The 14943-nt window shown below is 39.8% G+C and overlaps 1 protein-coding gene across 1 annotated transcript; it reads right to left on the reverse strand.

Moving 5' to 3' along the window:
- Positions 1-294: 294 nt before the first annotated feature.
- Positions 295-8139, reverse strand: LOC124171098 (pupal cuticle protein 27). The gene is made up of 2 exons (XM_046550241.1): positions 8029-8139; positions 295-1331 (listed from the first exon to the last, which is right to left on the reverse strand). Exons 1-2 carry the CDS (start codon positions 8041-8043, stop codon positions 702-704), a joined length of 645 nt encoding a protein of 214 aa, XP_046406197.1. The 5' UTR covers positions 8044-8139; the 3' UTR covers positions 295-701.
- Positions 8140-14943: the final 6804 nt, after the last annotated feature.

Below are 14943 nucleotides of genomic sequence, written 5' to 3' on the forward strand. Positions count from 1 at the left end.
TTCCTTCTTAGCTAATAATTCAAATCATTCCTGCGCCAATAACCTAATGGGATAATTCATTCTTTCTTATCTGACAAGGTAATAAGCCGAAGCAAGATTGCCCAAAACATTGAAGGAAAACTTTAAGACTCGAAAAATATTGGCGTGAGTATATATGTAGAAGAGCTGTCAACATTTTACCCATAATACCACATGAAACCGCCTAAGGCCTAGAATATCGACACTAATTTTAAAAAATTGGATAATAGGTTGAACTTGGTGGTTTTCGACTTGCAGTATAAAATGAAAATATCGTTTTACAGCCATAAAGTCAAGGCTTTATTTGTATTTTATTACAAAAGTCATACCATGCTATTTCGATAAGTAATATAAAATAAATTTAATAGCACGAGTCATGCAAAACAAAATAAGTATGAAAAGGCAACATATAAAAATAAAACTTCGATGATTTCTGAAGAACTGGTCTCTCAATGGCTCAATATGAAGCGTCCAGTTTACCACAGGAAAGGGGATGCTTTCAGCCATGAGCTTGTACTGGCATGTCGATATTTGATCATCTTCATCGGCAAGTGAGTGAAATTGGGACTCATTTATCACCATTACTAACCCGACCGTTCAAAAGGATCATAAAAATTTACATATATTATCGTTTGAGCACCAATTCTACAATCCAATGTCATCATCACCTCAACGTGACCTCCTTAACCGGAGTAGCTGACTGAGTAGGATCCAGTGTTCACATCGAAGTTGGTGGCGGGATGGCCCCTGAAGAGAGATGGGTCCACGGGCCTCCTGGGGGCGGGAGCCGGATCGGCGCGGGCCACTGGAATAGGCGCAGGCCTCGGCGCGGGCCTCTGTGCTGGCCTCTGTGCTGCAGGCCTAGAAGAGCCACCGAAGCTGCCGAAGTTGTCAAAGCGGGACTGTCCCGAGTAGACGCCGCCGGACACAGAGTTAGAGTCCTGGTCCTGGTAGTATACCCTCGGGTCCTCCCTGTACTGTCCGTCGTCTTCGTAGTCAACGCCGCCGGCAGAGTTCTGGTGGAGTGTTGGAGGTGGGACGGAGATGTCGGTCCCTGTGGGCTCGAAGCCGCGTCGGCTTGCACCGTACTCGACCTCTCGGACGCGTCCGACATCGTCGACGTAGCCGTACTTGCCGTACACTTCGCCAGTCGGGTGCTTGGTCTCGATGCGGAAAGAGCCGTCGGCAGCCTCGTAGCCATAGCTGTATGAGCCGTCCTCGTTGTGTCGGTTGATCTGCTTCAGGATGGGCACAGGTGTGGTGTTCTGGGTGTACTGTGCGGAGGCGACGCACAACAGCGCCAACGGCAAAGCCTGTAGGAGGATAAGAGAAATGGTTCAAGGACATGGTTCATGGACAAGTTCTGCATGTACCGAGTGACTGTGCCCGCAGTCCACCATAGTACTTCATCTAACGAGTGACCTTAGCCGGAGTAGCTGACTTTATGAAGTACTTTGTGCGCAGTCACCAAAGTAATAATAGTCTTATAATAGTCTTTATTTTTCAAGCGAATTTAGGACAGCATTGTCCTCTCTTACAATTAACTTGATTGACAGTCACAAACATCCATGTCCTGGATGGTGATCAATCCACCCAGGCGGGATTCGAACCCGCGACCTCTAAGTTAGCAGTCGTGGACTTTACCCCGGCGCCACCGAGGCCGGCATAAAGTACTTCATAAAACGAGTGAATTTTTGCGAAGCAACCCGCACCGGTGCCCAGTTATCTATATCTAGATAATATCCCGCATGCTGTCTTAATAGCTGTTTGGCAGGGTGTTTTATAATTCCAGCTAATATAAATAAATTAAATTATAGTAAATTTAAATAAAAAACGTTCTATGGAGATAAGCTACAACAAACCTCTGCCTAGCATTTGTTAAAGCCTTGTTTTTATCAGGGGAGAAATAAATTCTTATATCTATCCGTTCGGCGAAATATCTCTCTTATTTTATCGTTCCTGTTGGACCCAGAAATATATTGAGATATATACACTAAGGATATTAGCACAAAAAACATATGGTCTAGCCGGAACTTGAACACGGATATGAAAATTGTTAAGGGATGCTACCAGTTAAGTAACCACTTCCTTCAACGAAAATCACAGACAACTGTTAGCATGCCTGATCGGAAATTCAGAGATCCAGGTTTGAGTTCCGGCTGGGCCAAATGATTTTACCATGGGGAATTTCATGCTTGGTGTTGATGAATTGAATTGTGGTTTGTCATTAAAATTAATTTGAAGAGGAAATCAGGTTTATTGGTGGTGATAATAGGAGGTAATCTGCTAATGAGGTGACGAGCAGCAGTGACGAGTATTCCAGTGTGCTAGGGAATAGGATGTGTAAGTACATAGTAGTTAATCCATTAGCTATAGTAAAAATGCTTTTATAGATGACCGAAAGGGTTCTATATGCAGAAGTATCGTCATTAAAGGAGACGGACGAAAATCGATTTTCTTCATCCATATCAATGTCGAGAAACAGGAAAGCACCCTCAAAGAAATGTGTATTCACTCAAACCGAGAATATCATTTGACCTGCACAATATCTCCTTCCAATGAAATTCTAATGCAAGGATTTAGCAGTGCGGTTGGTTCATTTCCAGAGAAAACATATTTTTCACTCGAATATTTACACCGGGGGCAAGTGTACAAAGATGTTATCGACAATAGAGAGGTAGCGAAAATGAATGGGGACTAATTTGCTTGAAGAAATATGAAGTAATTTCGTGAATATACTTTAAAATAGCCCTCTAACAGGGATGAAGATGGTTATTTCATCACTCGCTGGACGAAGCCATCATTTAAAAATATTGAAATGAGTAAATCTCAGAGCGTGACTAAGCGGCTTCTATCAAATCGATTGGTATTTTATGAAATTCTGCGCAGAAAAATGGTACTTCCACTCGAGTTTATTTTCAAAAAAGGGAAAAAGAATTTCACGAAATAGATGTTATTAGTGTCGCAACCCGCTATTCCTTTTTGAACCATCCGCCGTGTGTCATTGCGAGGAGTGTTTCGTGCCATTAAGTGCCGCTTTTCCACGTCCCCGCATGACTGACTTAAGGTGAGACAACGTCCGGTGATGTCGCCAGAGCAGTTGCCCTGGGAACTAAAATTCAACAACAGTGCGACTGGGTGACATCTTCTCAAAGCACTCAACATCGCTGGAGGGAAACTATGACATTAGGCAGTCACGTGTTGAAATCATTGCAGAATATACTTTTGTAATACGCAATCAAACTTGAATCAACCTTGCAGTCCATTTAAAAACTAAATAGTGAAAAGTATATCCTGGATAGGTTGGCGTATTTAAAAAAATATAAATGCGTGAGGGGCGTGATGCGTTGGTTTTTTTTATGAAGTGTTTCCATGAACAAGTGTCTTGCTTGGTCAAATATTTGGATTTGATTCAATTTAAGTAAGGTTACGAGGACAGAATAAGAAAATGTCATAAGTTTACTTTCAAATGAGTGCATCAGCTCTAAAGGGTGCATGCTACCTTCATCTTTTCCGTATTATTGGCTTATGCCAAAGAGTGGTGACGAGGCGACGGCCTATCCCAAGGTTGCGAAATTTTGAGTAAACTTCTTGCGAGGGCTTCCAATAAATGTGCAAACATTTTTGACTGATAATTTATGGTTTAATATAAATATTTGAAATTTTATTGCAACTTAATTCATTTTATGAAACTACATAATATGATATTATTTGCTAGAAAGCAATAAATAAGTTGCGCAATTGATATTGAGATCATTCCTAACACATAGTTGAGTGCTCATGATTAAAAGATGACGAAAATGTTAAATTAAAGTTTTTTAAACGAACTCACCGATAGAAATATGATATATCATTTATTGACATCTAATCCTATCGCATAAATTTACTAACGAAGAGAAATAGCTAACAAATGCTAATAACTTCTTAAGGATAAGCATATACGGCATACAGCTAGTCAGACAGCTCACACTCATCTGGTTTTACAAAAATAAGCATGCTGCAACAAATTTCCACGTGATTAGAAGACCTAAACTTTATTTTTTATGCTATTCAGAACATCTTCGAAAAGGTAAAGCCGAATTTATCATCATCATATATTTCACTCCGCACTTGTCATCAAAAACATTTAGGGCCGTAGCCTGGCGTAAAAGTCATTGCGGGATTCGTAATGACATCCAACAACATTCAATGTAATGTGGAGCAATGAAGTTAATTTAAGTATTAAATAATAGTTTTAAAGAAGAAAAAGACTTTTTATATCAGCCTCGCTCTGATTTAATAACTGAAGTGCTTTTCAGGAAGTGAATAAATTGTGGCAGGAAAAAAGAAGAAAAAATATTAAGATATTTAATCCTAGATGGAGAAAAACTACTTCGTTTTTTTTCATAAATTTGCACATTAATTAAAAAAACTAATACACATCTAATTGATCGTATGTGAAGGTGTGAGCGGAAAAGAGCGATGTAATATCAAAATTTACAGGTTAAAATAAAATGGACCACAGATTATACTCAGACAAAATAAATAAATTAGATAAATTATCCACAGCTTCTTGCATTGACATGAACATCTTTGACTAAATACAAGAGTGAAAGAACTTCGTGTTGAATTGTATTAGTACTTTAAAAATTAGGAGCTCCCGAACCGAAATTTAAGCGCATCGGAATGAAATGATATTTCAGAGATAAATCAGCGAGAAAACCTAGAATTATTTAACAGGCGTAGACTGAATTCTCCATCGTGTGATAGTTAGTTTTAATTCTGACATTAAAAGTTCAATATTTTTTTAGATCAAGTTATCCATCTTGTACTTTCAGCCTAGATTTGTTTTATTAATTCAAGGGAAAGCTGATTGTCGGCGTTATTACTTGGGATCTCACATTAGCGTTCACATGCGTCATTTAATTCAGACGCTGCAATCCTTTCTTCACTTTCTTGACCGGAGTCCACGCCTCGTCGAAGCCTCATGGCCGTCCTGTGAAGCGGACCACTAAGCACCTCTCCACATCGAGTAAGTTCAACAGCGCATGCACGAATCGACTATTAACTTCAAGATCCTGGCTATATCTGACACACGATTAGCATCCATCGTTTTGCTGAGTACCAGTGTGCCTAATTGTCATAAAAGAATAATCTTTAAAAACGATTGAGTCCAGGTTCAAACAAGAGGAGAGAATTATTTTATAAAATTGTGTGAGTTGGACTTTATAATTTGAATAACGATGAGTAATATTAACGCTATCGCTTTTGTTTTTCTACTAGCGGCGATCTAAAACACGCAAATGGAGCATGTTATTATTAGCTTGAATTCTATCATGAAAATTTCAATTATCTTTAAGATCAAATAATCCATTTTGCGCTTTCAGCCAAAGATTATTATTGACAAAATAATGGACACGGAATTCTTCTCTGACCTAGTATATATACTTAGAGGGATCTACCACCATTGTATTCTGTGTTAAAACTTGAAGCTGAATAGTAAGCTGGAAGGAATCAATCTCGCTATTTTTCTATGCATCACAGGCTTCATTTTATCATTAGAATGCATTTGGAATAAATTTCCATAGCTATTATTTCAAATGCCAAGTCTCAATAACTCGAAGTCTGATAAAATGGCAAAAATAGTTTAACCTTGCTCATGACCTAGAGTACATGTGAAGTCATTCGATCCAAAATTATTACAATTAGTTGAATGCGATTATAAGTCTTTGCTTAAACGTTTTTCCATAACGGAAACTCATAAAATAAAAAAATTATACTTGTGAGTAATTGATTTATAATTCCATGCAGTATGTCGAACCATTGAAATAGTCTCAACGAATACTCTTACTTTTAAATTAGTAAATTAAAACTAAAAAGCTAAAAAAAAGTATTTCACTCGCTTTGGTTGCTCAATTAGTGTGACTTTACTAACGATAGATCATTCTGTTGGAAGTACTGAGATATTTCGTCACATGCGTCTACGCAATCGAATGGCGGTTATATCCCGATACGTGCCAAACACTCGAAGAGACACTGGCAACAATAATTCCATTTTACATAACTACCACATTCCCTGCTCTGCTAGCGAATGGATTTTTGGATGGAGTGACTCCAACACGTGATAGCAACAATACCTTTCAACAAAAATGCAAGTTTAGTCGTCCGATAACTGAAGAGTGTAACTATTATTTCTTGCATGCGCCGAAGACAATATACAATGCGGTAAAAATTCGCAAAATCGTATTTATTTCAATCAAGGTTGACTTCTAAGTGCATTCCAGGAACTTTTTGCTCTCTGGTCATGGAGGGGATGGAATGCAATTGGCCATGAAACGGCATTCTTTCAACGGAACAACCTTTGACCGAGACTTATGGTGCCGAGACGGCAAAATTACATTTAAAAAATGAAAAATAGCAAATTAAATACGCAATCACATGTTAAAAAAATCTTAAATATTTTAAGAAAATGAGTACGAGAAAGAGAGTCGACGAAAATATTTGACGTAATTAGTTTTGCCTTCCGCATTGAAGGTCATGCAGATGGAGAATGTGATCGAAGCATACTTTCCCCTGCGCCAAGCAAGTAATGTAGGGGAAAGCACGCTTATTGAGCAGTAAATGGTCTAGTTACATGAATATTAAATTCCCGGCACGAGTGTATCCGAGCCATTAAGATCTCAGCCTTAAAAGCTAATCAAACGGGTGGACTGACACGCGTGTCATGCGTGGCTGCCCAGCGCTTAGTAACTTTCCATCAATCGCGCGGTCGTCGTGAAAGGCGTGTCCCTGAGAACACATTATTTCCGGCGCTTTTTTTACCGCATCACGTCAGCTGCAAATAGATGGGTCGTACATTCCTTCCTATTTCTCATCGATATATTTATCGTTCGTGAAATTAGGGCTTTTAATCGAATTTTAGCGCTGATGAATACCATGTGTAATCAAATAACAAGTCAACCAATTAGGGTAATGACAGCTATTATTAAAATAAAGGAGCTGTCAACAACTTTGACATTTACGTGAATCGGGCTAATCGAATTATTACGAAAAACTAAGAAGTGTCTGCATGGTTAGAGGACCCTTTTCCTCCGCTAATGTCAGCAACATAAATAGCTACTGACGTTTTCGATTTTGCCACTAACTGAATTTTTGTTTCCCTTTTTATGTATGAAAGATATTCTCTCGCAATTCTAAAAAATATATTCACATAAATATTTAAATGACGGTGAAAAATGGAAGTGTAATTGAATTGTTCATTTCTTGCATTAAATTTCACATAATACAAATAGAGTAAATCATCACCAGCGTTAACAAATACTTTATTCTTGATAAGGCAGCATATGTGGTTATCTGGTACAATCCGAGTTTTTTCAGCCTACGAGCGAGTGAGATAAATCAAAATAATTCAAATGAAATGAAAGTGCTTTATGGTCTAGCTGCCATTACGATAGCGACCGTAACGGCAAACTCCAAACACTTCAACACATAATCAAGAGTAAAAACAAAGGAATAATAGCCTCTACGCATTCTTTTTGCTCTTTTTGTTTCAGGTAACCATCCCAAAATCAAGAAACCACACCTAAGATTGCAGCTACTGCCAAATTTCAAATAAATCCAACACACGTCTTCACATAAACACAGACAGACCAATGCCTCATAATTGGCAATTATCTCGAATCCCACGGTATGACCGCGACGAAGGCTCCTATATTCTTGCTGTACCCGCGAAGGATAACTATTTGTAGATGCAAAAAATATTAGTCCTCCATTGGTTGCTAGTTCCGAAGACCCATGGCTAGATGGCGAGGGAGGGAGCGGTACGTTGGATACATATGAGAGGTGAACACAGAAAAGGCGGGACTCGGTTGGAGAGTGGGCGAAATATCTCCGGTCAAGAAGCCCTGACGCGTAATATTCCCTGTCACTGAAACTAAGCGAAGATTCCCATGCTGACGGCATGCAGGCGACGAAAATCCATAGTGACCATGGGAGACCGCAGCAAAGGGGGGCTCCGCACCCGGTACTCACCGCGACAAGCAACATGGCGGTGGTGGTTGGTTGCCGGTGCAGTGCAGCAAGTGGATGAGTGGAGGCTGGCCGGTGGCTGTGTCACACCCGGGTGGGACGCAGTCTTATATAGCCTCGCCTCTTGCCAAGGACTTGGGGGACGCGCTGAAGACGCAGCCGCCTCCCCGGGGGCAGTGGGGGGCGGGGTGGGGCAGGCCTTGGTTTCCTTTCACTCCCGAGGGCGCCCCCCTGCGATGGGCGCGTCGTCCTTCGCCCCCCCTTCGCCCCCTAGATGACCTTCCGCCTCCATCGTCAGGAAGTAGTGCGACCAGGGGTCTGCCCCTCGGATGCTTCACCAAAACGAACCCCCTCCCCCCCTTTCCTGACGAGAAATATCTGGACCGGGCAGCTCACGTGATGACCAAGGTCCCCGTGACATTGCTACGACGTGGAGGTGGCCACCGGAATTCCGGGCGGCCGTAGATGGAATGGGAGGATCAGGAAATGTGGCCACGAGACGCGCGATAAACGAGCATATTTCTGCCTCCGGCATGACGGCGAAGTGACGAAGGCATTCGGGCGGGATCCCCGATAACCTGTCGACTTGTGAGGAGGAGCAGGACCTTCCAGCCAAGGGAAACAGCGATGTATACCATGCGCAATTCCACCGTAGGAAATGATCTGTAGGTGGATCGGGTTGGTGTGGTTGCTAGAGTTTTGGCTTCCCACCCGGTGGGCCCGGGTTCAAATCCCGGCAGCGGCAGAGAATTTTCAGAGACTTCCCAATCCCTGCTTGAATGTTGTGTGGAGAACATTTCAAGTGCAACACTCCGTCCGTCGGATGGGACGTTAAGCCGCGGTCCCCTTGGCGCCTTTCGTTAAGAGCAGGCTAATGCCGACGCCGGGTTTCCCTCCGCCCTTCCTTACCTACCCTATCCTTCATGGCGCAAATGACCTCAGCTGTCGGTCGCCTCCTCCAAATACCATACCATACCAAATGATCTGTACTATGCACTGCTGTGAAGTGCAACACAATCAGTGGTGCAGCGAGGGGGGGCGGTTTGGGGGATGATATGCATTCATATCTACATCTTTTTGGTCGTCGCTTTGATCATAAAAATTTCAGCTTTAAGCTCGATATTATTGCCAATAATATGCTTTATCGTCATAATTTTATCATTTTATTAGATGACTGAATAGGAAGATGTTTTGCAATTGAAATGTAGTAAAATTGGAGCAACTTAAGAGAGACTTCGGTTAATTAGTAAGAACATAATTATCTATATACGGTTATCCTGCGTCAGCAACGGAGATTGAAAGAGGAGGAAGGGACTATTTGTGATGACGTTGTTAACACCATTTCTTTTTAAGTATATTTGGCAGATTTCAAACTAGATGAAAGCATCAGTTTCTTAGACAAGACTCCGAAAAAATCGTAATTCAATGCTGATTACAAAATGCTTATTCAGCCAGTGACGCAGCGAGGGGGGGGGGGTTTTGGGGGTTAACCCCCCCCCCCCCCCAGAGGTCAGAGAAATTTTTGAGTTTAATCCATTTTACTTAATTTGATTGATATTACAAATAGAATAGTTTAAGTATTATTAAAATATCCCTCACAAAGCCGTAAACTTCACCATTTTGAACGATTTATCTTAAAATTCCGCAAGTTATTAATCTCGCTCCTACCGCTTATCCTGGTGGGTATTCCATACCCCCACACAGCCCATTATTAGTTGCATCTAACGCTCCCCCCCCCCCCCCCCCCCGGCCTTAATTCCTAGCTGCGCCCCTGAACACAATGAGTATCACACGCACCAACCTATGAATATAATTCGAAGATGCAAGCAAGATTTCCACGATTATCTATAATGCAATTATAGATAATCGTGGAAAATTGAAATTGTTTATTTCAATCCATCATGTTATGGGTAAGAATGCGCGATGGTGCTTTCAAGTGATAGCTTGGGATTCTCAACTGCGACCAAAGTTGCATTTCATTGTTTCATAGTCCTACGTCCACCCTTAGACATCAGTATGCTCATTATTGTGCTTCGAGAACAGTTCCCTGTAACATTCTAACAAGGAAATATCAGCCCAAAAATATGTATTTGTGCCACGCTATTGAATCCAAACTTAGATTTCATTGCTTCAGAGTCCTTCTTCCATCCATAGAGATCAATATGGTAAATATTATGCTTCGAGAACAGTTCCTTGAGAAATTATTACGAGGAAATATCAGCCCAAAAACGTGCCTTCCCGCTGCGGAAACTTCATAACGGCGTTACGTGTTTCCTACTTGCGTAATTCCCTGCATAAGAAAGTTATTTGCCGAGTTGACATGTTTCCTTCTACGATCTTCTGAACTAAAACCGTAGCGAGCGGGAAGCGGGGGGAGGGCGAGGCTTAGGGTTTCACATTCCGTCTAAGTATTCGGGAGATACAATTGTTGATGTACCCTTAGAAATGAATATCTGGAGTATGCTACTTAATTTTACAATTGGCAAATTTCTCTCAGTTTTGTCTAAAACTAACTGATATACTTTCTAACCGTCTAATTTAACAGAGTAGATTTAAGCACAATTTTTTTTATGATATTTTACATCAAAATTGTTTTTTTATCAAAGTAAAATAAATGAAATTTGACCGAGGCAAATTTTCCGGTCAGATTTCGCTACATCATTACTACTAATGTAGTTAAAAATGGAAAAAAAAGGGGAAATATACTGAAATATTTTCTCCCCATACAGTTTGGCAGAGCAACTCACATGCGCTTGGGTGAAAAATATCGATGGCGTGTCATGAATGTGCACGATTGTGCAGCAATTTCAAGCCGAAGCTTTCGCGTCGATATTTCCCAGTCTCTATTTGAATGTGCAGGTGGAATTCAATTGGAGGGCACTAATACCAGAAAAACTCTAGATACACCAAATTATTTCCGCAACCTGCGGAGCAGATTCGGAGATATAATTACGAACATTTCGCAAAATTCACGAATAGTATTTTTAGACGGAGCCACGACACAAAAAATGAGTGTCTACATTTTGCCTCCCAGATTAACCAATATTAAGAGTCATTTCTAAGGTTCCTTCTAAGTTAAAAACTGAATAGGAATATGAATATCTGCCCCTATGAAAACAATTGAGTAGCAATCACTCCGCCAAAATTCAGATGTACCTAGAATGCGCCAAAGGTAGAAAATTAGTGACGAGAATTATCAATGAAATACATGCTGGCGCTACTTCAATATATTCCACAAATTAGAGTGTGAAGCACCCTTTGAGAGATGAGATCTTGGCAGAAATGGAGCAAATGAAATAGATTAACTTTGAAGAAATAGGTAGCATGCTTCTGGAAATAAATTAAATGATTTGTAAACATGAATAAATCGAATTAATGGATAGCTAAGAACGTATATGGACATTCATTTGAAGGAAATGCATGAGAATGGCTTTGAACTTGAGGAAAGTGATAGGAATAGAAAAAATGGACAGACATTTAAAGTTGGTGGACGGAATCGAATCAAAATCGAATAAATGCATAACTAAGATTTGGAAATGGAACAAATTGATGAGAATTAATGGAATTTTTCTAAATAGAAGCGAATGCAGAGAAATTCATGGAAATTAAATGATTTGACAATGAAAAAAATATCTTGAATTTGGAGGCACGTATTTTGGAAGTTACGCATCCCTCGGCTTACACCATTTCTTTTCAAAAAAGTTGTTTCATTTTTAATTCGGTTGCTATAACTCAACATGCATAGTACTCAACACAGAGTTTCAAATATTCATATTTACAACCAGAATAAATACTTTTGTGCAAAACCAGTTCTTGAGAAATGATATTATGCTTCATAAATTTTATTTTACCAGAAGAAAAAATTATTACAGGATAACTGTCTCGGTATCAGTAAATTCTAATTTTGGCTTAAAAAACAACAGTTTCTTGACCCTATTTTGCAGGTTATTTCATGATTATTTAGCAATAATACTAGGTATATGTACTCTATAATTGAAAAAGAGTGAAATATTTCCGCTGGCATGTATTTTAGGAGCATTAATAAAATTTATGTTTAAAAGCATTTTCTATCGATGATTTTCACGAGTTTATTTCTGCTTAAATTATTGAATGTTTAGTTACATTTTCAAAGAGTCCTCCTACTACCCATGGAAGGTGGCTGCTTATCTTTATACATTACTTCCTCCGTCATGCTGCTAAACTTGAAAAACAGCAAAATTGTACATATCTACCTGAGAAGATCGGTGGTTCCACCTGGCTACCTACGAGCCCCCTTTGATCAATCAGATCTTCTGGTACTTAACAGCTGGAGATAGCTGATAGCATTTATAAAAGTTGATAATGTAAACTAATTCTACTTCCACTTCTTATGCAATGAAACAAGAACAGGAAAAAATTGTGCCAATACTTGTTTTTGGAGCTAAACTTTCTCCGGAAGTTTCACATAAATGTCATAATTTTCTCGAGAAAATATCCAAGAGTACTAAAGTAGGGGTAAATGTAGTATAGTATCATGAGATAAACTCTCCATATGGATTGAAGGGTCACGTAAAATTAGTAAACTCAGTGCGGCGCTGCGTGTTAAACAAGGAATTATTACTGGCCATGAGCCGACCAAAATGAAGAGTCATCGCATTACACCCTCTTTCGGTATTTTTCGTGACATGATTCTAGTTCAAAAATTTTGCTATCGTTAAAGATTTTGAAGGTATAGTAGCCTAGTGAATAGTTTGCTTGGCTTCTGATCGCAGGGTCTCCAGTTCAATCACCGGATGAAGCCTTCGGATACTCCCAAACAAAATCCCCGAAGTGATAGGTGGTCCAAGGAAAGGGACTGGCCCTCCTACCCTAAATTTACGATATTCACTCGCCTGTGACTTAGTCCGGAGTGAGCTCGACCTTCACCTATCCAAACCAACCTTTGGGTGGAATCACAGAGTGGATGAATAAAGTAGACATTTAAGAATATTTGCATGAATCTCTAATTTGAACATTACCCTTCAGTATTTTCTCAAATGTTAATTGAAATTTCATATTTAAAATACAGGAAAAGTTTAAAGATGTCTAGGTACTTTATAGCCTTGGAAATTTCAAGATGGTAACGTAAATTTGAAAAGATTAATTCGTCCTAAAAAAGAAAAAAATGTAATTTCCATTGATATCACGGCAATAAAAAAAATGAAATGAAATTGAATTCATTTGGCGGAGAAATCACGAGAAAGCCATGGTCCATACAAAGGAGGACCTTGAGAATTACTTGCACAAAAGCCTCTAGGGAGTGGACAGCTAAACGGATAAACGAAAATTGACTAAAATATGCAAGCACCAACAAGGAATGGGGTGAATTCTATCATAGCGAGATAGTCAACGTCTAAGCCACTAAATCTGGCATCTACGAGCACTTTGGAGCCATTTTAGATACACAGAATGCCCTAATTTCGGACATCAGTGAATGTGTAAAATGCAGACACTTTCAATATGAGTTTTGACAGGCCCTTTTTATACTATTTAATTATCTAATACATCATATCCAAAGGGAACACAACTTCAAATTATATTTAAAAAGCTCAACTTACACAATAAAAACGAAAACCATAGTACTTGGCTAAAAATATTTAGTAATGGGAATGAAAATATGTTCATGAAGACGCACCTACACATACAGACCAATAGGGTGGTTTCCTATTACCTTTTTATCGCCTAAATCGAAATATTATTACTCCCGGAGTACGCAATTCACGCTTTTAGATTTTTAAATGACGACATCTATTTTTCGCGATTAAAGGAAAGGTGAAAACTTAAAAGCGCGCGAAAACACTACGGCTAAGTGTGAATGCTGGGAAAAGCCCGTGTGACGTCATTCTGGTTCCCGGCACCGGCGTGTGAGGTGACCTTGGGGTGGGTATATATGCGCCGCTGCGATGCAGGCTGCTAGCAGGCAGCAGAGTACCCTGCTAGCAGGTAGCGTTTGGCTTAAATAAGGATTATTAATGCCCTATTAAACGAAGTAAACTTTCCGACCATAGCCAGTTTTAATCGATGATTACTAAGAGATGTTTCCCTGAGCTCTGTGCCTCGTGCATGCATTGGTAATCTCAGACGATGTAAAACTCCTATGTACTCGTATAGAAACTAGGTCCCTGTGACGTCACGTGGAGTGGCATCGCATGGGCGCCAATCTGGCCTTTTTCAAATGCGGTTAAAATTGGCCATTGCCATTCGTCTAAACTGGGATTTCTAAAACCAAATAATTTGTATATTATGAATACACTAATGGTGAGTAGCGAATCGCAATCAATGTCTTTCGTTTTCTTTGATGAAGGAAACTACCCTATTGTAAGATGTCCCTCGACTCGATTCTCTTTTACCCCTTCTGTTCTAAAGATTGAACTAGATGGAAGAGCTATATTCGGCCCGTGAGCCTGTGGCCAAGATTGAAATTAACAAATTCCAGGTCATGTGGCCCCACCTAACTTTTCGTGCTAGGGAAGGTATTTTTTTTCATATTCCGTCGATGGAATCGTTTCACCTCTCATCATCATCTTGCAAAAATCCCAAGATTGGTTTGATGCTGCTCTCAATTGCGCTCTCCGACCCGCTACCTTTTCATAGTGATTTATTTCTTCTCTTTTACATCCTTACAATCTGTCCAATGTAACTCATTCGGAGCCGTCCCTTTCCCATCTTTCCTTCAACCTGACCTTCTGCAGCTATCTTCATCAGGCCATCATGCCTCATAATGTGGCCAATTAGATTGTCCATTCTTCTCATTAAGGTTTTTAGAAGACTTCTCTTTTTTCCAACCCTTCTTAGCACTTCCTCGTTATATACTATAACCTGTAGCGGTGAGTTTGTTTACGGTGCAAATTTCAATATAAAATTTCATTTAATGTAAATATATCACTCATGAATAACAAA

This window comes from Ischnura elegans, chromosome X (assembly GCF_921293095.1).
Source record: "Ischnura elegans chromosome X, ioIscEleg1.1, whole genome shotgun sequence".
Classification (NCBI taxonomy): Eukaryota; Metazoa; Arthropoda; class Insecta; order Odonata; family Coenagrionidae; genus Ischnura; species Ischnura elegans.